Source organism: Lissotriton vulgaris, chromosome 10 (genome assembly GCF_964263255.1).
Source record: "Lissotriton vulgaris chromosome 10, aLisVul1.2, whole genome shotgun sequence".
In the NCBI taxonomy this organism is placed as follows: Eukaryota; Metazoa; Chordata; class Amphibia; order Caudata; family Salamandridae; genus Lissotriton; species Lissotriton vulgaris.
In genome coordinates this window covers 742,081,067-742,104,063 of record NC_141698.1, presented here as the reverse complement: position 1 = coordinate 742,104,063, position 22,997 = coordinate 742,081,067, and the positions used below count along the sequence as shown (strand labels likewise).

The following is a 22,997-nucleotide window of genomic DNA, read 5'->3' as shown; positions in this document are numbered from 1 at the left end:
CAGAAGGTGGCAGTGGAGGACCACGTTTTGTAAGAATGGGACCTGTGACAAACCTGCTAAAGTCCTTTCTAGAGAGAAAGGCTGTAATTTACCTAACATAAATATTTTAAATTTCCATGCTTCCTCCCAACTCTCTTAAAGAAGAGAGCAAGCACATGAAAACTGCAGAAAATAAAAACAATTTAATGCATTCGACCTCTCCCGACCCGGTAACTCAGAGAGACGCGTTTCGGTTGTCCAACCGCCTTTTTCAATGTAAGAAGGGCCATTATACAACAGCTTTATACCGAAAAAATATCATAAAAATAAAAAAGTCACAAAAAAGTATGTACTATCAGCATAATTAAGCAATGTTCACACGAAAAATAGTGCTGTAAATTCAGAACCTATGAAAAAATATCTAAATAAATATTTATACATATCCCATGTGATGGTATTACTATAGGTGAAGTCACACAATATTTGTATCAAGTCCATAATGGCCCGCTCTAAACAACAGCACCTGTGAAGAACCCGTACTGATTATACATCGACCTTTGCATTTAAACCATTTGAACAAACAAGCGATATATTTTTAAGCTGATATTTTCTTAAGACCATGCATGAGTCAATCATGGGAAACAACCTTTACAACGCACTACCATTACAACGAAACTTTTACAATGCAACATCCAGTACAACGCATGCCATTACAACGCAACCATTACAACGCATGACACTACAACGCATACCACTACAACGCATGTCATTACAACGCATACCATTACAACGCATAGCATTACAACACATAGTACCCTTACACTATCCAACACTTACCCTACTGTTGCACCCCCTCGAGTTAGAACAGTAATTTTTACCCCAACACTATCCAACACTTACCCTACTGGTTCACCCCCTGGAGTTAGAATAGTAATTTTTACCCCTACACTATCCAACACTTACCCTACTGTTGCACCCCCTGGAGTTAGAATAGTAATTTTTACCCCTAACTATCCAACACTTACCCTACTATTCCACCCCCTGGAGTTAGAAAAGTAATTTTTACCCCTACACTATCCAACACTTACCCTACTGTTGCACCCCCAGGAGTTAGAATAGTATTTTTTACCCCTACACTATCCAATACTTACCTTACATGCAATGTAATATTATGCGTTGTAATGGTATGCGTTGTAATGGAATGCGTTGTAAAGGTAGTTTTTAAAAATTCGTTGTAATGGCATGATTTGTAGTGGAATGCGTTGTAATGGATGTTGCGTTGTAAAAATGCGTTGTAAAGGTATGCGTTGTAAAAGTATGCATTGTAACGTCATACATCCGTCAATCATACTATACATATTGTCGAGGGACATAACCCACTTGCAATGATAATAATGTTACCCTAAGCTCACCGGCAGCAAATTAATCTGCGACAAGATGTGAGTATAGCCCAGCTGGCAAGAACCTTAAATATTCATGATTTTGATCTTGCCTATGGGCTGTTCTCAAAAAATAACAACGTTCATAACTGCTAATAAAATTTGACATTCTAAAAATGGCGGGCGCATCCCTGCATATCAGCAGGGATGCGCCAGTTATTGTGCGCCGCAGCTCCGTCACCCTGAATGTGCCGCATTTACAATGCGGCGCACCATGGGGCAAAAATGGCACAGATGCGTCACGCATCTGTGCTGTAAAAGTGGCGCATTGCTGGAGTTGCATCGCAAGCGCGACGCTGCTCCAGTAATGCCCAGGGGGGCCCTATCTCCACAATGCTGCGTCAATCCTTACGCGTGCTTCAAGCAGGCACAGGGTTTTGACGCAGCATGGGCCGAAAAGTGACTGAGTGAAATCTTGTAGATTTCACTCAGCCCCTTTTGGGAGGCGTTCCTGCGCCGGAACGCCCCCTCCCCCTGTGATGGAACCCCTCCTTCTGGCGCAGGGCTTTAGAATGTAACGCATCTGGGAGATGCGTCACGTTGTAAATACCCTGCATCATGGTGCATCTTTTGCACCACCGCTGCGTCACAAAAGGGACGCAACGGCGGTGTAAAAGAGGTGCAGGGGGTTTGTCAATTTGCCCCGGCATACTTGGCAGAGCGTGACGCCTGCCAATCTCATGCAAATGTACATAGGAAGGTACACAGGCGGTAATTGAGTCCTAAACGTTGAATGTGGTACCTATGTTAACAGCGGTACATCTGAGTATCACACAGCTGCCAGGAGTCCCACCTTCCATGGGGCAGATTTTCAAACCCCTTGCGCCACTTTTGTGTCATTTTTCCCATGTTAAAAATTACGCAAAAGTGGCGCAAGGGCCTTGTAAATAAGCCCCATATGTTTATGTGATAACGTTCATGCTGCGGGAAAGGCAGCACGCCCTTTGGAAATTGCAAGATCAGGAGCTGACCTTTTTAATTTGAAATTATGGACAATGTGGATGGACAATGTGGGTCGAGGGGAGAGAAAGATTGGAGAAGAAGGGGTGAAGAGGAAGAAAGGGATTAAGAGACAGGAGCAGTGAACAAAAATAATCACAGAAACAACACAGTTCTCCCCGGCATTCTTTCCTCCTCAGCACCGGTGAAAGACATTCTACATTTAGCAGCAAGGATAATCTTCAAAGCCAGAAAGTATAACCAATTAGACCAAATATCTCTGTGCCAAAAGACATATATCTTGGCGCCCACTAGATCCAGGATAAACTTAAAGCTGGCGTGCATCACTCTAAGGCCAAAGGTTCAGCGCTTCTCTCAAGATCTCGGATGAAATATTGCAAAGCCAAAAAACATTCTTCCCTTTCCCATGGAACTTGCTTGCAGTTGATATGAGGTGCCCCAAAGACCTCCACAACACCGTAAAACATTGATGTTAAACTTCTTTTTGGATCTGTCCTCCATAGCTCTCATCTTGCCTCTAGGCTCTTTGGGGCATATTAGCAACAAACGGCGATAAATATCGCAAAGCACGCTTAGCGCTTTCATATTTATCGCTGTCTATTGCGGTTATTTATCGCCAGCTTAGCGCGTTATTTACAACATGTATAACCTAGGCGATAAATATTCAAGCGAAAGCGCAAAAATGGGCAAACATCGCTGGAAAACCAGTGATGTTCACCTAAAAACAGCTACATCATTGCTGATACGACCATGTGGTCGTAGGCACATAATCGACATCCTATGTAAAGTATGCCTTAGTCTGAATTTTAACAGACGTTAAAATCTAGAGCTAAGGGCGCGTTAGCGCCATTGAGATTATGCTACACTGGATTTGGGGTTCTTGTAAATATTGCGAAGCTAGTTAAGCGATATTTACCCGTGCCTCGCCGCCGGCCTCGCTGACGCCTGGCCGTTCCCCTCTGGTTTTGCCAGTGTTTTTGCCCAAAGTTTGTGCTTGTTTTCTTTGCGCCGTCTGATCGCTTTTTTAGCTGTTTTCCTCTGTTTTGCCCGTCATTTGTGCCTGTATTCCCTTGTGCTGTACCATCGTTTTCCTTTCTGTTTTTGCTTTATTTTTCCCGCCATTTGTGCCTGTTAATGTAATTATATCCTCTTTGCCGTGTCCAGTTTTCTTCCTGTTTGCCCGCCTACCTCGCCGCCCTCCGCTCTCCCTCCCTGCTCCCCGCTTCCCGCCACCGCCTGTGGCCCCGCCCCTTTTCTCTTCTGTTCCCTCCCCGCTCCCGCCTCCCAGCTGCTCCGCCCACCCGCGCACTTCGCCTTAAATGGCGACCGTGCGAACGTGCAGCGGTCACGCGCAGCGGGCGCGCCGATTGTGCGCCGAAGGCGCGCCAAAGGTAAGCCCGTCTGCGCCCGTCCGCGACCGGATCGCGCCCAGCGCCAGGACCCCTGGCCCACGAAGACCCCGACCGACCCGCCTGACGTACTCCGCCGCCTCCCTCATCGCACTCAACACCGGCCGACTCCCAGAATGCCATCAAGCCACTCCACGACGCACCCACGGACCTTTCAGCTGCCAAGCCTGCAAATTCACCTGCATCCGGACCTGCCTCGCACCAGCACCCGCCAAGTCGAACACCAGCAGCACCCACCTCAAATGCATCCTGCTCAACACCCGCTCCGTCCACAGACACGCCATCGAACTCTGGAACCTCCTAGACGCCACAGCCCCTGACGTTGCCTTCCTCACGGAGACCTGGATGAACGCCTCTTCAGCTCCCGACATCGCCATCATTATCCCAGAGGGCTACAAGATCGTCCGGAGGGACCGCAACGCCAACCAGATGGGAGGAGGCATCGCCATCATCCACAGGAACACCATCCGTCTCACGACCAGCACCGACAACACCCTGACCAGCGCCGAACACCTGCATTTCCAGATCCACACCAGCCCGAACACCACCCTCAGAGGCACCCTGATCTACCGACCCCCTGGACCACGCACACAATTCAGCGAGGACATCGCCGACTTCGTCAGCCCGCATGCCCTCCCCTCCGCTGACTACATCCTCCTGGGGGACCTCAACTTCCATCTGGAGAACAACAACGACCGCAACACCACCACCCTGCTGGACAACCTCGCCAATCTTGGACTCAAGCAACTGGTGTCCACCCCCACCCACCTCGCCGGACACACACTGGACGCAGTCTTCTCCTCCAGCCCAGACATCGACTTCAGCCACGCCACAGAGCTTCAATGGACGGACCACAGCTGCGTCCACTTCACCTTCAAGAGAACGACGACCCACCACCACCAGCAACAGGCCGCCCGCAGAAGCTGGAACAAGATCACAGCAGACCAGCTCGCCAACTCCCTGAGCCAGCACCCTCCTGCCAGCTCAGCGAACCCCAGCCAGGCCGCCGACAACCTCACGAAGTGGATCAGCAACTGCGCGGACGAGCTCGCCCCGCTGAGGACCCCGCCCAGCAGACCCGGCAGCAAGAAAGCCCCGTGGTTCACCAACGAACTCAAGAGCTCCAAGAAGAACTGCCGAGCCCTCGAGAAAGTCTGGAGAAGGGAACCCACACCGGACAACAGGACCTCCCTCAAGCTTGCCACCCGGAAGCACCACCAGCTGATCCGCGCCGCCAAGAAAACAGCATTCAAGGACCGACTGGACAACAACGCACACAACTGCAAAGAGCTCTTCAACATCGTGAAAGAGCTCTCCAACCCCAGCGCAGGAAACAACGACATCACCCCATCACAAGACCTCTGCAACTCCCTCGCTTCATACTTCCACAACAAAATCGCGGACATACACAACAGCTTCAACAACCAACCAACGCACACCTTGACCGAACAACCACCCCCCACCACCACCCTCCACGCCTGGACCCCGATCAGCACCGAAGACACCATCCGCACCATGAACTCCATCCACTCCGGATCACCGACCGACCCCTGCCCTCACCACGTCTTCAACAAGGCCGACGCTGCCATCGCACCCCACCTGCGGGACATCATCAACACCTCCTTCGACACCGCCACCTTCCCTGAGAGCTGGAAACACGCCGAACTCAGCGCTCTCCTCAAGAAACCAACAGCGGACCCCACCGAACTCAAGAACTACCGCCCCATCTGGCTCCTCCCGTTTCCAGCCAAAGTCATCGAGAAGACCGTCAACAAGCAGATGGCCGCCTTCCTCGAGACGAACGGATCCCTCGACCCCTCACAGTCCGGCTTCCGAGCCAATCACAGCACCGAGACCGCCCTCATCGCCGCCACCGATGACATCCGAGCCCTGATGGACAATGGAGAAACAGCGGCCCTCATCCTCCTAGACCTCTCCGCGGCATTCGACACTGTCTGCCACCGCACCCTAGTACAGCGCCTCAGCAACGTTGGAATCCAGGACAAGGCGCTGGAATGGATCATCTCCTTCCTCGACGGAAGAACACAGAGAGTCCGCCTACCACCGTACAAGTCAGAGGCCTCCGAAGTCATCTGCGGCGTCCCTCAAGGGTCATCTCTGAGCCCCACCCTCTTCAACGTCTACATGAGCCCCCTCGGGGCCATCGTACGCAAACACAACCTCAGCATAATCTCCTACGCCGACGACACCCAGCTGATCCTCTCCCTGACCAACGACCCCGCCTCCGCCAGAGCCAACCTGCACGAAGGGATGAAAGAGGTAGCCGAGTGGATGACGACCAGCCGCCTGAAACTGAACTCTGACAAGACGGAGGTCCTCATCCTGGGCTCTTCACCCTCCGCCTGGGACGACACCTGGTGGCCCCCCGCCCTGGGCACCGCACCCAAACCGACAGACCATGCACGCAACCTGGGCTTCATCCTGGACTCCTCCCTCTCCATGACCAGGCAAGTCAACAACGTCTCCTCGGCGTGCTTCAACATCCTACGTATGCTACGGAAGATCTTCTGGTGGATCCCCACCGAGACCAGGAAGACCGTCACCCAGGCCCTCGTCACCAGCCGTCTGGACTACGGCAACGCCCTCTACGCCGGTACCACCGCCAAGCTCTAGAAGAGACTCCAGCGGATCCAGAACGCCTCAGCCAGACTCATCCTCGACATCCCACGAACCAGCCACATCACCGGACATCTGAGAGACCTTCACTGGCTCCCCGTCAACAAAAGAATCACCTTCCGCCTCCTCACCCACGCACACAAAGCCCTACACGACCAGGGCCCGAGCTACCTCAACAGCCGAATCAACTTCTACGCTCCCAAACGCCACCTCCGATCAGCCAACCACGCCCTCGCCGCCGTCCCCCGCATCCGAAGAGCGACTACGGGAGGAAGGTCCTTCTCCTACCTGGCCGCCAAGACCTGGAACTCCCTCCCAACCAACCTGCGCCTGACCCAAGACCACCTCTCCTTCAGGAAGAAGCTGAAGACCTGGCTGTTCGAGTAGTAGCGGCACCCCCCCCTCCCCCCAGCGCCTTGAGACCTTACGGGTAGGTAGCGCGCTATACAAGTGTCACTGATTGATTGAGTGGAGTCTTGTCAGGCACGTCTCCTTTGCATCTCATTAGCGATGCGATGGAACACGTGCTGACAAGGGGCGCTATTGCAAGGAAACACCCGCTAGCTTGTCCTTGTTGATTATGCGATAATATTATCGCCGCTTTTCGCCTGAAAACGGGCTCTAAAGTGGTGATAATATTATTGCCACGCCTTGTTGATATGCCCCTTTGTCTTCATTCCGTCCCGTGCTCACTCTGAAGAAAACTTGCGGGCACATTAGCAAGAACCTCATTAAAATTATCGCCATTTTAGCGGCAGGAAACTGCGGCTAACATGGCGGTAATGGGCCTGCTAATATGCGTTATAGAGATCCAATAGAAGCCCAGTTTAGATGTGCAGGACATCTAACCTGGGCTTCAAATGGAATTCTATAAAGCCCATTATCGCCGTTTTAGCAACAGTTTCCTGCTACTAAAACAGCGATAATTTTAGCAGGTTCTTGCTAACATGCCCCTGGATTCTCCCATATTATATTATGTATTAAACTCTGCGTTCACTAGTTTCCTCTTTCTTTGTTCAGAAAATCTTTGCGTAAACTCTTTACCACAACTGCTTCTACTCCTTGAACTGCTTGTGTTTCCTTACTGTGCGTTTAACTCCTGCCAAATCACCTTTTCATATTCTAAAACCCACTCTAAGTAAAATTCAGATTCTTTTTTTTGTGCCGTCTCTATTTGTTGTTCCTCCGTCGCTACATTTTAGTGCACCTTTTCTCGTGTTCACTCCATTACCATTTCTCTCAGATTACCTAGCACTTGTTGGGCCTTCTCCCTTTCTCTTTTTTGACGTCTCAAATATGTAATTCTTTCATTGTTTTTGGCCTCTTTCCTGGAAGCCCTGTTTTTTTTAAAGCTTAGATCTTTTCTTTGTAAGCAAAGATTTTGTTGATTTCATTCTTTTTGCTTTTTTCTCTACATGTGGCTCCTAGCATACTATCCAGAAGAGGCGCAACTAGAGCCAAATTTCGGGGGGGGGGGGGCTTAGAAAAAATTTCGGGGGAGGGGGGCTGAATCTTTAAGCAATAGGCAGAGTGGAGCTGCAGGGGCTCTTAGAAGCGGTGAAACAACAGCACGCCTCATTAACATGCAAACGGTCTTTTAAAGTGCTCGGGTGCGCTGTGTGTGTGCCCGGAAAGCTGTCTCAGTCGGGCTGCCACACACGAAGGGGGGGCTGAAGCCCTTTGAGTCCAATGGGTGTTGCGCGCCTGTTATCCAGTGAGTTTTATCCTGCCTTGATGTCTGCAGATATCACTGATGTATCAATGAAAATGTATATATCTAGGGGCGGTTCCTCCTCTGAGGCAGAGGAGCGTGGCCCCACTGTTCTTTGAGCAGGGATAATAAACTGATAATGAGGTCGTTATTATTGTTTTATTTTTGTCAGGTTGGGGGTTGAGATAGGGCGGGCTGAAGGGAGGAGTGGTTGCACACTCCAAGTGTGCATAACTGTTTGGCCAGCCAGCCTACCTGAACAGCCAACTCAAATTCCATGCACCCCAAAAGACCCTACGATCAGCTCAGCTCTCCTACGCCGTGGTCCCCCGCACCAGAAAGACGAGATTGGGGGGCCGCTCCTTCCTCACATCCAACATTCCGTCCATCATCTTGTTTGTTTTGCTGCTCCTTCCTCACAGTCTGAGCCTAGAATGACCTTCTTCTCCACCTCAGATAGACAACAACGCTCCCCATCTTCGCAAGAAACCTCAAAACCTGGCTATTCAACAGACCTCCTCCTTGATGAACTGGAACCTGCGCCCCTACCCCAGTGCCTTGGCTCGGCCAAACAGTCATGCGCACTTTGTATGTTCATCACCTGGCTGCATCACACAGCCTGGTGGGGAACATGCAAAGACCCCCAGTCACCATCTGAGCGCTGATCCACGGCGCTGAGATCAATCACAGCAATACATTGCAGCGATGTGATTGGCTTGGGGGAGCCAATCACAGCACTGCATTGCAGCGTTGTGTTTCGTTGTGGGAAGCTTGGGTGCTTCCTGGTTCCAGAACTCCCAGAGAAGCAGAGGAAAAATACATGCAGTGAAAGAGGTAAGTGGTTTTTGCCCTATTTTATTTTGTCCCATTCTCCCCCCTCCATCCACTGGATAGCCTGCCAGCTGCTACTGTTATATGCATTTGATTACATAGTGGGAACTAGACCGAAAGGTATAAGAGTGCTTTACTTGAGCACCAGTTGCGTTTCAGATGTGCACATTCAATTTTTTTGTTATGCAGGTGGAGATTAAGGGCCAGATATATGAAGAAAACGTTTTGCAATTCCCTAATTGCAAATCTTTGCGATTCGCAATTAGGAAACCGCAAAAAGGCATGTATGAAAGTGTTTTGAATACTTTCTGCGATTCCCAGTGGGTTGCAAAGGACCTATCTCATTAATATTAATGAGGTAGGGCACAATTTGCGACTCATTAGGAATGCAAAAATCAACGGGATGGTGGCCTGCTAGGGTCAGCAAACCACCATGTCTGTGATTGCTTTTAAATAAAGCAATCATTTGTTTTGTAAAGTAGTCCATTTTGCGTAAAGGAAAATAGGATGCTTTACAAAAAGAAAAATGAAATGTTTTCCTTTAATTTTTTAACAGCAGGGAGTGGTCCGTGGGGCGACTGCCTGCTCCTAAATTATGCTTTTACAGACATGCACAAAGGGGAATGGTTCCCTTGTGGACCCCTTCCCATTTGCGAATGGGTTACCACCTAACTGTTGAATGTTTTGCAACCGCATTTCGGTTGCAAAACATTCATATCAATGCGATTCGGTATTAGGAATGAATTCCCTAAACAGGCCTCTTCATAATACAGAATCACAAACCCAAATTGGGATTCGGTAACAGGTTACCGAATCACAGTTGGGGTTTTATTCATGTGAAAAGCCGTTTTCAACTTCAAAAATGCTTCATGCATGTGACCCTAAGTGATTTGCCCAGAATCATGGGATGCGGAGAATCCCTGCCGAGACTTGAACCCTGTTCCCTAGTTTCCACATCGACCGCCCTAGCCGTTTGGCCACATCCTTTCCCCATGTGATCTCATGTTGTTTATTTGTACAGTGCACTGACCTACACCAGTTGAGTGGTGCTCCATAAAAATATGAAATAATTAAAACTGTAAAGAAAAAAGTAAAATCTCCCTTTGGAAGGAATAAAGAATGTGAAAAATATGTTCAATGTTACCTCACCAAAAATGCAAACAATTTGAAAAAAATAACAGCATCTTCTATGTTGCTGTGTATCATAAAGTCCAAAGATTTTACACATGCTCTTCATAAGTGGCTACTTGGTCCCTTGTCTGCTTCTTTCCGGTGCAGTGGGGTACCCACAATTCAGCGTCTAAGTTCAAAAGAAATGTCTAGTACCAACTTGAATTCTCAGAGACAGACAATGGATTCTTACCCCCAGGTCCATCCTGTCCTTGTCCCATTCATTTACAAAGTGAGATTACCTATCTCACAGACAGAAAAAAAGAACAAAGGAATGCTGTCCCTACCCCAACCCCTCCCTCATAAGCGTACCCATCCTAGCATTCCTCGTTTTCTTTCTGTCGAATGACAAAACGGGACGATGCAGGAGCTAGGATGTTCCTGGATTTGTGACTTACATTTTTTCTGCTGGGCAGCGAGGTCCTGCTGGCGCTGCTTCCTCTCCCTCCCTGCTGGACTTGGGGGAAGTTAAAGGTGTTCCTCTGGCTGTATTGCCTCAGGTGTCCAGGTCTGCGCCTCCTGGGTTGCTGGAATCATCGGGAGGTGCACTGTTTCTATGCTGCAGGATGGTGGCTGGCTCAGGGACCTCCTCTGGGTCACGAGGCCTGACTTCCGGGTGGCAGGCGGGACCGGAAGTCAGGGGCTGCTGTGCCGGTCTACTACATGGAGTGCATTTAGGAGCAGGCTTTGGTGAGTTCCGCATAGCGGTCTGTTTGGATTCCTTTAGTGGTGTTTCTTGTGAATCGATTGCCTTCAGTTTAATGTTGCAAGGGTGTAGGAAAGAAGGGTCCCAGTGGAACTCAGTACATTTGGTTGAATTTATTGTGGAACAATCAAATAAATACTAAGCAATGTCACTTAATCACAATGAATGAACCATATCATTTGGTAAATAACAGTGCCCCAGAAAGGAAATAGGAGTGGGATAGCGTGATGCTGTGAAGGAAGAGGACAGTGAGGAAATAAAGTTGGTGACAACTTGTGTATTGCGAAATTAATTCAAATTACAATACAGTTTCATGGCTTCAGATCCCTGAGCCGAAACACAGGGGATCATAACATATCCCAAAAGTTTGGACAATTTCTGTTGACACAGAAGTATTCAAATTAATGCAGGAGTGTCAACTGAACAAGAGATGGAGGTAGCCGTCGACGTTTCGACCCCACGCTACATGTGTAGGCGTATCTATTGCCTTACATCGGGGTCTTCATCAGGACAGGGTAAACAACAGGGGAGCACTACAGTATCTAGAAATATAAAAACAATACGGTATAAATTTGGGGGCCAACAATCAATGTCAAGTTACCGTAGTGAGCGGTAAACACATTACTACTAGTATTACCATGGCTGTGTTAAGGCACACGTTGTTTTGCGACTCGTTCTAAATAATACATTATATAAAAAAACGAGATAAATCAAAAACTTGATGCAATTGGAACATTTCTAGTATTATGTATGACCTGTAAATGGTAACTTTTTTAAGCGTATATAGGTTGACGAACACAAACACCGGTGTCCTGACTAGGCCAGGGGAAACCAATTGGTCCAAATGAAAGTATTTTGTTTTGGTCCCTGAAGGTCAGGGGGCTTAACCTGTATGGGATGCTTGGCTCACGATGACATTTAGGCATCAGTTGGATCGACTAGGATTGCATGAGATGGGTAAAACAATCTGAATTAGCTGTGGGAAAACTAGAGGTCTCTAATCACTAACAAAAGTGAAACAAAGAGAACGTACCTGCTCAAGTCGAGCAAGTGGCATGGTTATGTCCACAATAATCACGTTGGTTCCACACGTAGTATCTGTGGGCAGGGGGACGAGTGTTAATGGACCAACTACGATTACAAAGGTAAATAACCGACATCATGTGGGGAGTAGGGCTTACCTTAACAGCCCGCGAAGATAGGAAGTATCCTATTTCATTGATTAATCATATATCTCCACATCGGCGTTGCGTCCCAACAGATCCCATCAGGTATGCCGCATCTGTAAAGTAGTAAAACAGGAGGGGGACGGGTGGTGAAATAAGGCCTCCTCAATAGTATGTGGGGGCGTCTGAGCAGAGGGGATGAACTCACCTTCTCTGTAAATTTACGGGGCTCGAAGTCGCAGCCTTCCCGCGGTTGCTGACTGCAGACTAGTGGGCGTGGCCAGTTAGATGGGTTATAAAGACAAAGAACGGACGCTGGGTCCGGAGCGTTGCTAGGAGCAACCTAATGTTTAGAGGGCTACTCCGGGATAGTCGTGGAGACAAAGAAAGGACACTGAGTCCAGAGCGTTGTTGGTAGCAACCGAATGCTCGGAGGGCTATAAAGAGTAAACACTGGCATTGGCCGCAATATGAGCATAGGAGTTATGCCCGGGATACAGTTCTGAGTACAGAGTGACATAGGTGGACTGACGGCCAAAATATTAGAACTGATCACTGTGTAATACGTAAACATTCAGATATTCAGATATTCAGATACAACGGCATGGGCCGCGAAACAAGTTATACATATGCCCGAGACAAAGCTCTGAGTACAGTGTGATATAGGTGGACTATAAGAAGTGGTCACTGTATGATAAAAATTCAGATATCAATAAACTTAGTGCAAATTACGTGTTCGTAAAAGAGATGCACCTCTCAGACACGAGGGTGACAATCTCTTTTTATACATCTAGCACTGGAATACATTCTGTGCAACAATATCTGAATTGTAAGATATTAGGGATTATTAAGGCATCGTACATTTGTCAGTGGAGGTGGTCGACAGATGTATCTCATTTGACATGGATGGACTCATAGATGTGGTCACTGTGTGATAAATAGACATTCAGATATCAATGGACTCAGTGCAAATTATATGTTCGTAAAAAGATGCACCTCTCAGACACGAGGGTGAAGATCTCTTTTTATACATCTGACACTGAAATACATTCTGTGCAACGATGTCTAAATTATAAGATGTTAAGAAATATCATATATTTGTCAGTGGAGGTGGTCGACAGATGTATCTCTATGAGATATCAAGTACTACATTGAAAAACAAATACATAGATAAGTGAAATTGTGCTCAGGACCTCTCACATAGGAGGGTCAAAAGCGATCAGTTATGGCAGTCTCCTGAGGTACCATTTTGGGGGGTGGCAGTCTCTATCTAAGGTCCAGATATAGGACATATTACTACGTCAGCGACCAAAACTAGCTAACTGGGCATGGCTACTCTCTGACTCATTTAGGCCATTTCGAATCATATTCAAAATGGTCATCCATTTGGATTCTCTCAAAGTCAAAACTCGTGCCATGTCCCCTCCCCTGGGGCCCAGATTGATCTTTTCTAGTACCAGCCATTGTAAAGTCTCTGGGGTGTGACCTTTCAGAGTGCAATGATCTACTAGGGGGGCACCCTGTACTCTACATCTGATTCTGCTGCCGTGTTGTAAAATACGGGCTTTGACCTTTTGCTGGGTCTGGCCTACATATGCTAAATCACAAGGACACTTGATCCAATAGATTACATTCGAGGAGTTACAGTTAGTGTGTGATTTCAATGTGTAGGTTTTGCCTCTGTACGTCAAATCTTTGGTTTGGATTGTGGTTGCACATGCCGTGCATGATCCACACCTAGAGTGTCCCACAATCGGTGGAAGATGCCATAGTGTTTGGATGGTAGGATTCGGAGGTGTAGGAAGGAACGATTGTACAACCTGGTCCCTGATATTCCGCGCTCTTTTGAAGGAATGTAATGGTGGTGCTTGTTGTCCAATGTCATCTGCTACCAAACGCCAGTGTTTATTGATAATTTTCTTAATATCATTGCTGCGGGTGGAAAATGTGGTAACACAGATGACACGTTCACCAGCTGAATCCTCTTTGCTTTCGCAATTCAGTAGGTGCTCCCGGGGGCTATACCAGGCTCTTTTTCGTGCCCGTTTTACTAAATGTGTGGGGTAACCCCGTGCTGTTAGTCGATCTGTAAGGTTTTGTGATTCCAACATATAGTTCTCTTTAGAGGAGCAATTTCGTCGGATTCTGAGGAACTGTCCCACAGGGAGATTATCACGTAGTCCTCTGGGGTGGTGGCTGTTATACTCAAGGGGGCAGTGCTACTTTGAAGCCTCTGCGTGTTTTGTCAAGGAACTCCCTCTTTGATTTGCAGGGGCACCGTAAATGCGCTGTTGCAGGGTTTTGACCGAGTCTTTCCCCACCTGGTGGTGCTTCTCTGGGACTTTCCACCTGTGATTCCTTTTGAGGCTGGTGACCTTGGTTTTCTGTCATAGCCAAACATACACGAAAGAGCTGCAATAGGGAGCGTTCCTCCTCCTCTTCCTGAGTCCTCTTCTCTGGCCAGGTCTAAGCGCCACAGAAAGGGGAATGATACTAGGATCAAATATTTAATCCTAGAGACTCTATGAGATATGGGGGGGTCTAATCCCAAGGACTCTCTGCTGGTTCATTCCTCAAATTCTTCTGATTCTGAGGAAGAATGCATGGGGGTGTGGAGCATAAGGGAAAGAACATTGATAAGGATATGTTGCCCGAATTACTTAAACATGTCAAGTCTAACATGGGCTTTCCTGATAAGGAGGCTCCTAGCACCTCCGGTAGTTCCTTGTTGCAACAGTTTCAAAGTTCCAGGAGGTCTTGTAGCAGGAATGGAAGGATCCCAACCATATCATGCTTCTACGGTTTATGGCAAAACTTTACCTTCTTCAGGATATGTCTAAGGAATTACCTGACTCTATTCCTATTGCTTCATTTGTGCCTTGCCTTGTGGGTCAGACTTCCTTGGCCGAGGATGCGGTGCTTAACCCTTTCGATGCTGATGACGAGCTCAGCTCGTCATCACCCACGGGTGTCGTGTGCTGATGACGAGCTGAGCTCGTCATGGTGCCACTAAAATGGCATTTTCCAGCACAGGGGGGGGGAAACGCCCAGCAGCCATGTGGTTAAAGATCCTGTTGATAAAAAGGTGGATGCCGGCCTCTAGAAGGTGGACTCTGTTTCCAATCTGGCTCTGAGGGCTACCATTTATAGTGCTTATGTGGCTCAATCTCTGATTTCCGATATCAAAGCTCTGTATCAGTTGATGGATGATGCTTCCGACTTTTCTGGGCTTTTGGAGCTTATTGAAAGACAGGTGGAGTTCCTCTCTGATTTCTCTTCGATATGGTGAGAGCCTCTTCCCTTTCCAGTGGAGCGGGTGTGGCTGCCCTCCACAAACTGGTGTTGAAGGACTGGAAAAAGGACTCCGCTCAAAAGACTTGCGTCTTGCGCTTGCCTTTTCAAGGGACTATGATGTTTGGGGAGGAGTTGGAAGGAAAATTGCATAAATTATTGAAGGAGAAAAAGCACTCTTCTTCGTTTATGCAGTCCTCTCCTGCAAACGTTTCCTCTAAGCCTAAATCGTTTTCCATCCTCCCTCTCATAGCAGTTTTCCAGGGGAAGTTCTCCTTTTGGGACAGGAAGGCTAAGTCCTCCTCTCCCAAGCCTTATTCCCGAATAGATGGCTGTGGATCCCAGATTGTTGGTCGGAGGTCGGCTGCGGTTCTTCCTGCCGGCTTGGGTGCAGTCCTGTTCAGATGTGTGGGTGCTGGACATTATTCGTCAGGTCCATGTCATTGAATTCTAGGACACTCCTCCAGACTCAGGGTTTCATCTGACTCTTTGGCCTTCCTGCCTGGCCAAGAGGTCCAATCCATCTCTGGGGGTCGAGTCTGTCTTACAGAAAGGGGCAATTCAGGATGTTCCTCCTCTGGAGGGGGGAGGAGGGTTCCCAAAGTGACAGGGGGGTCAGGCTGGTCTTTGATTCGAAGGCTTTGAACAAATGGGTAGTTAATCTGCCTTTTCGGATGGAGACTCTTCAGTGGGTGATTCTGTTGGGTTTTCCAGGCTATTTCCTGTGCACCCTAGATCTCCAGGACGCTTACTATCATGTCCCGATACATCCCAGCTCTCGCCAGTTCCTGAGGTTTTGCGTGCAGGACCGTCATTCTCAGTTTTGGGGACTGTATTTTGGCCTGAGGTCATCTCTGCAAGTGTTCACCAAGGTGGTGGCTCTGTTAGTGGATTCCTTGAAACGTTGGGGTATCCTGGTTCACCCTTACCTGGACGATTGGCTGATTCATGCTGCCTCTCGGGACCAGTTGTTGGTGGATCAGGAAGTGATGTGCTCTGCATTGCGGGATATTGGGTTTCTTCTGAACCTTCCCAAGTGTTAGCTGGAGCCCTTTATGGACTTGGCTTTAATTGGAGATCACCTTTGAACTGATCTCAACATGTTGTTCATGCCGGTCCCTCATGTGGTGACCTTGCGGTCTCTTGCTTGGAGGTACTGGAAAGTAGGATCCTTTCTGGTCTGCCTCTGGCTGCAGCTTCTGGATCTCATGGTGCCAACAGTGTTTACAGTGGCTTGGGCTAGTTTTTACCTCTGTCCTCTTTGGTTGTTTCTGTTGGCTTATTGGAATCCATTGACTCTCAATCTGGCCCTTCGGATACCTGTGTCTCCTTCCATCCTCCCCGCCCTGCTCTGGTGGACGGTGTCAGACCACCTTTCTCGGGGTCTGCCTCTTCAGCCCTCCCCTCCAGCGGTCCTGACTATGGATGCCAGCCCTTTCGGGTGGGGGGGTTGACCTTGGATTCTCTGTCTCTTCAAGGTCATTGGTCCCTTCTGGAGGGTCAGCGTTCTTCCAATTGGCAGGAATTGATGGCAGTGTCCCTTGCTGTGATAGGGTTTTGCAACCGGTTGCTGTCGCTCAATGTGGTGGTGCGTTCAGACAACATGATGTCGGTGGCCTACCTGAATCATCAGGGGGTCCAGGTTCATGACTCTGAATACTGTGGTGGTTCCCTTGTTTTGATGGGTGAAGGGGTATCTGTTGTCTCTATCGGCTGTTCATATTTGGGGTATGGACAACGGGGTGGTGGATGATCTCAGCCATTTTTTCCCTGCCTCTCAGGAGTTGTTTCTGACTCAAGTGAGTCAGGAAGTTTGGTCTTCCCAATCCCGACCTCTTTACTTCCTGGCAATATTCTCAGCTGCCCAGGTTCTGCTCCCGGGTTTGGGGAACATCCTTTTCAACGCAACTTTTACAACACATGCCTTTACATCGCAAGCCTTACAACGCATGCCATTACAACGCATTGCGCTGGGGGCGCTCTAGGATAGGGAATAGATTTAATTTACTATCCAACACTTTCCCTACTATCCACGGGGACTGGAGTTGGAATAGTAAATTAAACTATTCACTATCCAGCACCACTCAACACTATGCGTTGTAACAGCATGCGTTGTAAAAGATGCGATGTAAAAGCATGCGATGTAAAAGCATGCGTTGTAATGTCATACATCCCCCGGGTTCATCAGGAGGGCTCCTGGGGAGTGGATGCTCTGACCATTCCTTGGCCGTCTCACCTCCTCTATGCAGTCACTCTGCTGGTTCGGATTCCCCGGTTTTTGGCTCGCCTGGGCTGGGAGTCTCGGGAGGTGGCTGTGGTGGTTCTGTTTTGGCCTTGTCGGTCTTTGTTCCACAATCTGAGGCTGTTAGCTGTGTAGGGTCCCTGGTTTCGCCATGGCTCTCAATCTCCCCTGCGGTCTGCTCTGATGTTGTCTCTCCCGTTGCTGCAGCTGCGGGTGTGAAAGTTGAAAGGCAGGAGTGGCGATGTCGGTGTTTTCCGGAACATTTAGCGGTGGCTCTTCAGAAGTCTCATAGGCCTTCTACCTTAAAGTCATTGGGGTAACTTTCATTGCTGGTGTCTGGCTCTGGGTTTGTCCCCTTTGGCTTGCTCTTTGCAGGAGGTGCTAAAGTTCCTTTTGGAGGGCTTGTGAAGGGTTTTTGCGATTTGCGCTTAGAGAGCTCAGTGGGCCACTATTTGGTCCTTCTCTTCTCCTTGGGGGAATATGTTGGATGTGAAGGATTTGGTCTCTTGTCTGACTCGTCCTGTGATGTGGCCTACCTTTTCGTTGTGGTATCTGCCTTTGGTTCTAGGAGCTTTGCTGGCTCCTCCATTTGAGCCTTTATCTGAGGTGGACATCAAGATTGTTACTTTTAAGGTGCCCTTTCTTGTGGCCATTATCTCAGCTTGCTGCCTGGGGGACAAGGAGGCTCTGATGGCTTAGGAGCTGTTTATATCCTTTTCTGATTGCATTGGGTTCTGACCTTGATTCTCCCAATGACCTTCCGTGGTCTCTGTTGGATGTATGCAGGGCTTTGCGTGTTTATCTGGATAGCACGAGTCCCTTTCGGAAATCTGACTCCCTTTTTGTTTCCTTAGGGGTTGCCTCTTGTGGTGGGAAGGCTTTTTCTGCTTCAATTGGGCATTGGCTTAAGCAGGTTATTGGATTGACTTACTCTCTGTCAGGATCTCCTCCCCCAGCAGGGGTGCAGGAGCGGTTAATCTGGGGGTGGCGGCTTCCTGGGCTGAGGTGCAGGGGTTCCCCTGTCCGAGATCTGTAGGGCGGTCACTTGGGCAACCTCTAATACCTTTGTGAGGAGTTATCGGCTCAAGAATTTGTTGGGGGATGATGATAATTTTATTTTGGGGTACTACTTGCTGTGCGCTCCTGATTTTCTTGTTCTGCTGTTCAATAAATCACTGAGTTTTGCTGTATTTTGTGTCCTGGTGGTTTGTTGTGAATGAATGTCGGTGGTTGCTTGGGTATTCTCACTTTGTAAATGAATGGGACAGAGTCAGGAGGGACCTAGGGGTAATGCCCTATTCCTTACTGGTATTCTTCATTACTCCTGGTCCCGTTATCCTCGTCCCATTCCTTACCTCCCTCCCTCCCTCCCTCCCTGTCTTGCCGGCCTTCATCTAGGCTTGGTATTTTCAGAATGAATCCTGGGATGGGTACGCTTATGTACTCTCAGAGGGAGGGGGTGGGGTAGGGCCAACATTCCTACTGTTAGTAAGATAGGTTATCTCACTTTGTAAATGAATGGGATGAGGACAACAGAACCAGGAGAAATTAAGATTACCGGTAAGTAATAGGGCATTCTCTCTCAAGACTTTTTGCACCTTTTAGCCTCAGCAGGGAGGTACCACAAGGAAAACAGGCTTTGCTAGTAGGCAGTATTTTGACCACCTTTAGCCCTGTGCTCAGAAGACATTTGGGACCACCCATTCCAGGACCTGAAAGGCAGCATACTCACGCCATCATCAGGTTAATGGATCCCAATCAAAACTGTCAATTCGATTTCTGGATATAAAAATGTACCCGTCATGCGAATTATTCTGGGACGTAATTGAGCGACCGCATGATAGGAAACTATACTTCCAATTCCGTATAGGAACATTACCAGTGAATGCTTTTAAGAAACACTGGTCTCCAGCTTGGGATGAACATTGCTACCATTGCAAGGATCAAATAGAGCACATTTCCCATTTGTTGTTCTGTTGCCCTCTGTACACTAGCCCTAGGCGCAAATGGCTAAAGCCAGTCTGCCTAAATATGGGCACCCGTAGCCAATCGGTAGCACTTAGGATACTAGAATCTGATTGTTCTACACTGTTTGTGGTTGCTGTAGCAAAATTTCTTGCATGGGCATGGGCAATCCGTACTCGCTCGCTAATGATAAATACAACAAAATGAATCATGTCTATTATTATACCACCATCCCGTCACATGAATTGCTATTTTTTCAATAATTCTTATGATTTGCGAAAATTTTTTGTATTTTAATATGTATTCTATTCGACTGTCAATGTTTAATATGTGTTTTAGAAAGTATTTTTATCTATAGTATTTATTGTATTAGGGCTAGGAGAATGCTTTTATGACAAACGTCGAATAAAGCTTTGAAACTTGAACTTGACCACCCATTCCAGGACCTGAAAGGCAGCATACTCAAGCCATCATCAGGTTAAAACAAGAAAGCTTTGTTACAAAGTTCCATCCCCAAACATCCATGCATATGAAATCTCTACTCTGGGACTGATTACTTTGGCATCATCGAAATTCTGTCCAGGCATGATTTTAATTTTTTGTAGAGAGCAATCTCTGTAAATGCTTGACAACTGTTTGGTATCATCTTTGAACATAATTTGTAGTGAGTTAGCTCCACCCAAATCCAAACGAAACTGGTGAACATCACTAATATCACCTTGACCTTCATATTTGTTTAACAGCCTTGTGTATCTTTGCGCCAAAAAGCTGGCTTTAAATGCATTACAGCTTTAAATGTATGATTGCCCCGATGAAGACCTTTTGACATAACAATGGTTTTGATAAATTACTATGTTCAGAATTAGGATCTATCTGGACATGGCTTTGTGACCGAGTTATTATTGCTAATGAACAATTTACTTGAGTTATTGTCTGTGCCTATTTAGAATATTGTTACACGTCTTGTAATTCATTATTTCTTGTTCTTCATCCAGGGGTTGGTGTTGATAACATGTTCCTCATGATTTCCTGCTGGCAGCAAACTAAAGTCAGTAGAAGCGTTGGAGATCGATTGGCTGACACATATGCAGCGGCAGCTGTACCTATCACAATCACAACACTGACCGATGTTTTGGCCTTCTATATTGGGATTATGACCCAATTTTCTTCTGTGCAGTCATTTTGCATTTATACTGGAACTGCTGTCTTATTTTGTTTCCTATACAGCATCACCTTCTTTGGAGCAGTGTTGGCTCTTAATGGCAAACGCGAAGAAGGCAACAGACATTGGCTGGCGTGCATTGAGGTGAAGAACATTGCTCTTACTGATCATTCATCTTCTCCCTTCCTTTGCTGTGAGGGAGGATCCTTTGATAGGGCTACTGGATCCGAGGTAGAACATCCAATTACTACCTTGTTTCAGCATTATGGACCTTTTCTTACCCAATCCTGGACCAAGATGGTTGTCTTTGTGGTTTATTGTGGGTACTTGGCTGTTAGCGTCTATGGGTGCTTTCAGCTTCAGGAAGGCACTAGCCTTCGAAATCTGGCCAGCGAGCACTCATATGTTACTCAATACTATCACAAGGAGGATTTATATTTCTCAAAGTATGGTCCAAAGGTTATGGTAACTGTGAGCAAAGCAATATCATACTGGGACCCATCGATTCATTCCACAATTGAGAAATGCGTTCAGCGCATGGAGAGCTCTTCTTCTATTGACAGAAAGCTCTCTGAGTCATGGTTGCGAGACTATAGCCAGTACTTGTTCAACATGTCCCTAAATTTAGATGACAAGACCACATTTATAAATCATGTCTCCTCCTTTCTCCAATTAGTTCCACGCTATAGGAACGACGTTGTGATCCGCAATGGTCGTATAGAGGCGTCACGTTTCTTCCTTCAGACAGTTAATGTGAGCAATGTAGCAAATGCAAAAAAAATGTTGAAGGAGCTAAGGGAAACAGCAAAAGCCTGTACAATTCCATTTCTTGTATATCACCCAATATTTATATTCTTAGAGCAGTATGACGCAATTATTCAAAATACTATTCAAAATATTGCTGTTGCTACAGGAGTCATGCTGGTGATATCACTATTATTAATTCCCAACCCACTTTGTTCTCTATGGGTGACCTTTGCAATTGCTTCCATAATAGTTGGGGTTACCGGTTTCATGGCTTTCTGGAATGTCAATTTAGATTCAGTATCCATGATCAACCTGGTCATTTGTATTGGGTTCTCAGTTGACTTCTCAGCGCATATTTCATATGCGTTTGTTACCAATAAGGATCCAGATGCCAATAAAAGGGTCTGTGATGCATTGCACCTCCTGGGTTACCCAATCCTACAAGCAGCTCTTTCGACCATCCTTGGCGTAGTTGCCTTGTCCGCAGCGGAAAGCTACATCTTCAAATCTTTTTTCAAGATTATGTTTCTGGTAATTACGTTTGGGGCTCTACATGGTCTTGTTTTTATTCCAGTATTTTTACCTTTTTTTGGAATGTGTGATAGACCGTGCAGAGGCACAGAAAAAATAAAGAAGATAGAAAAAAGAAGCCAAGAAGCTAGTTGTACAAAGGATCCAACCAATTCAGAGTGTCACGACAACCAGGCTGAGGAAGTACATGCAAGTACCTTACCTGGAACTGTTATTACAATACCTAGTATAATTAATATTGCAAACGTGTATAATGGTTATTTATTTCACCCTGGACAGACCACAGTGGTCCCATCTACTGATGTACAAAGCAGTGATATCAAAGCCTGCTCTGATCAAAAATCCGAAGCCATTGATTTGGATTGCCTTAAGCAGATCACCCTATTGCGTTATGCAAGTAAGAAGGCCCCAGATTGTTCCTAGTGTATGTGCGAGTACTACCAATGTGCATTCAATCTTTACATGATTCCACCTTTGCCAGTTAAAGTAATAGTTTGAATATTGTGTAACTTAAATTCGGACTCCATTGTTTCTTTCTCGAGATATGATTTAATAGAGTTCAAACATACATATCCGACTTTAGGAGAGAGTAAAAAAAAGTCCCAATTTGCTATTTACGTAGAACTCCGTGAGAAATGTTTACTGCAATTAGTTCAAAACTTAGCACTCCTGTCCACTATTACAGCATTCTTATTTAGTATAGAGCAATACAATATGTATTTTGTGACTCCAAACATGCAAGTACCAGTACCTATCGTATTCCATCATGTGAAAAACTGTGTATTTCTGTGCGTTGTATGGAAGGCAGTCCTGTGTTGTATATAAAGCTGTATGTATCACTGATGATCAAAATTCAACCTATCAACTGTCCTATAAATTGGCCTTTCGTCTTAGCGATTAAAAATAACATTAAATAATACAATTTGATGTTTCTTCCATTTATATCAAAAGAATCCATAGATCACTTCGACAGTGTAAGCAAAACGTAAATATAGCATGATAAGGCGAGTGAAATAGAGTTGATGTACACAAATCTAGTTACGCACATCAG

The 22,997-nt window shown here is 47.0% G+C and overlaps 1 protein-coding gene across 1 annotated transcript in view; it reads left to right on the top strand.

Annotated features, from left to right (window-relative positions):
• The window catches only part of PTCHD3 (patched domain containing 3), a 239,792-nt gene extending 217,423 nt beyond the window's left edge, over positions 1–22,369 (top strand). The window contains exon 4 of the mRNA XM_086939820.1: positions 20,502–22,369. Coding sequence (XP_086795946.1) covers positions 20,502–22,369 — 1,868 coding nt within the window. The remainder of the gene's footprint in view (positions 1–20,501) is intronic.
• Positions 22,370–22,997: the final 628 nt, after the last annotated feature.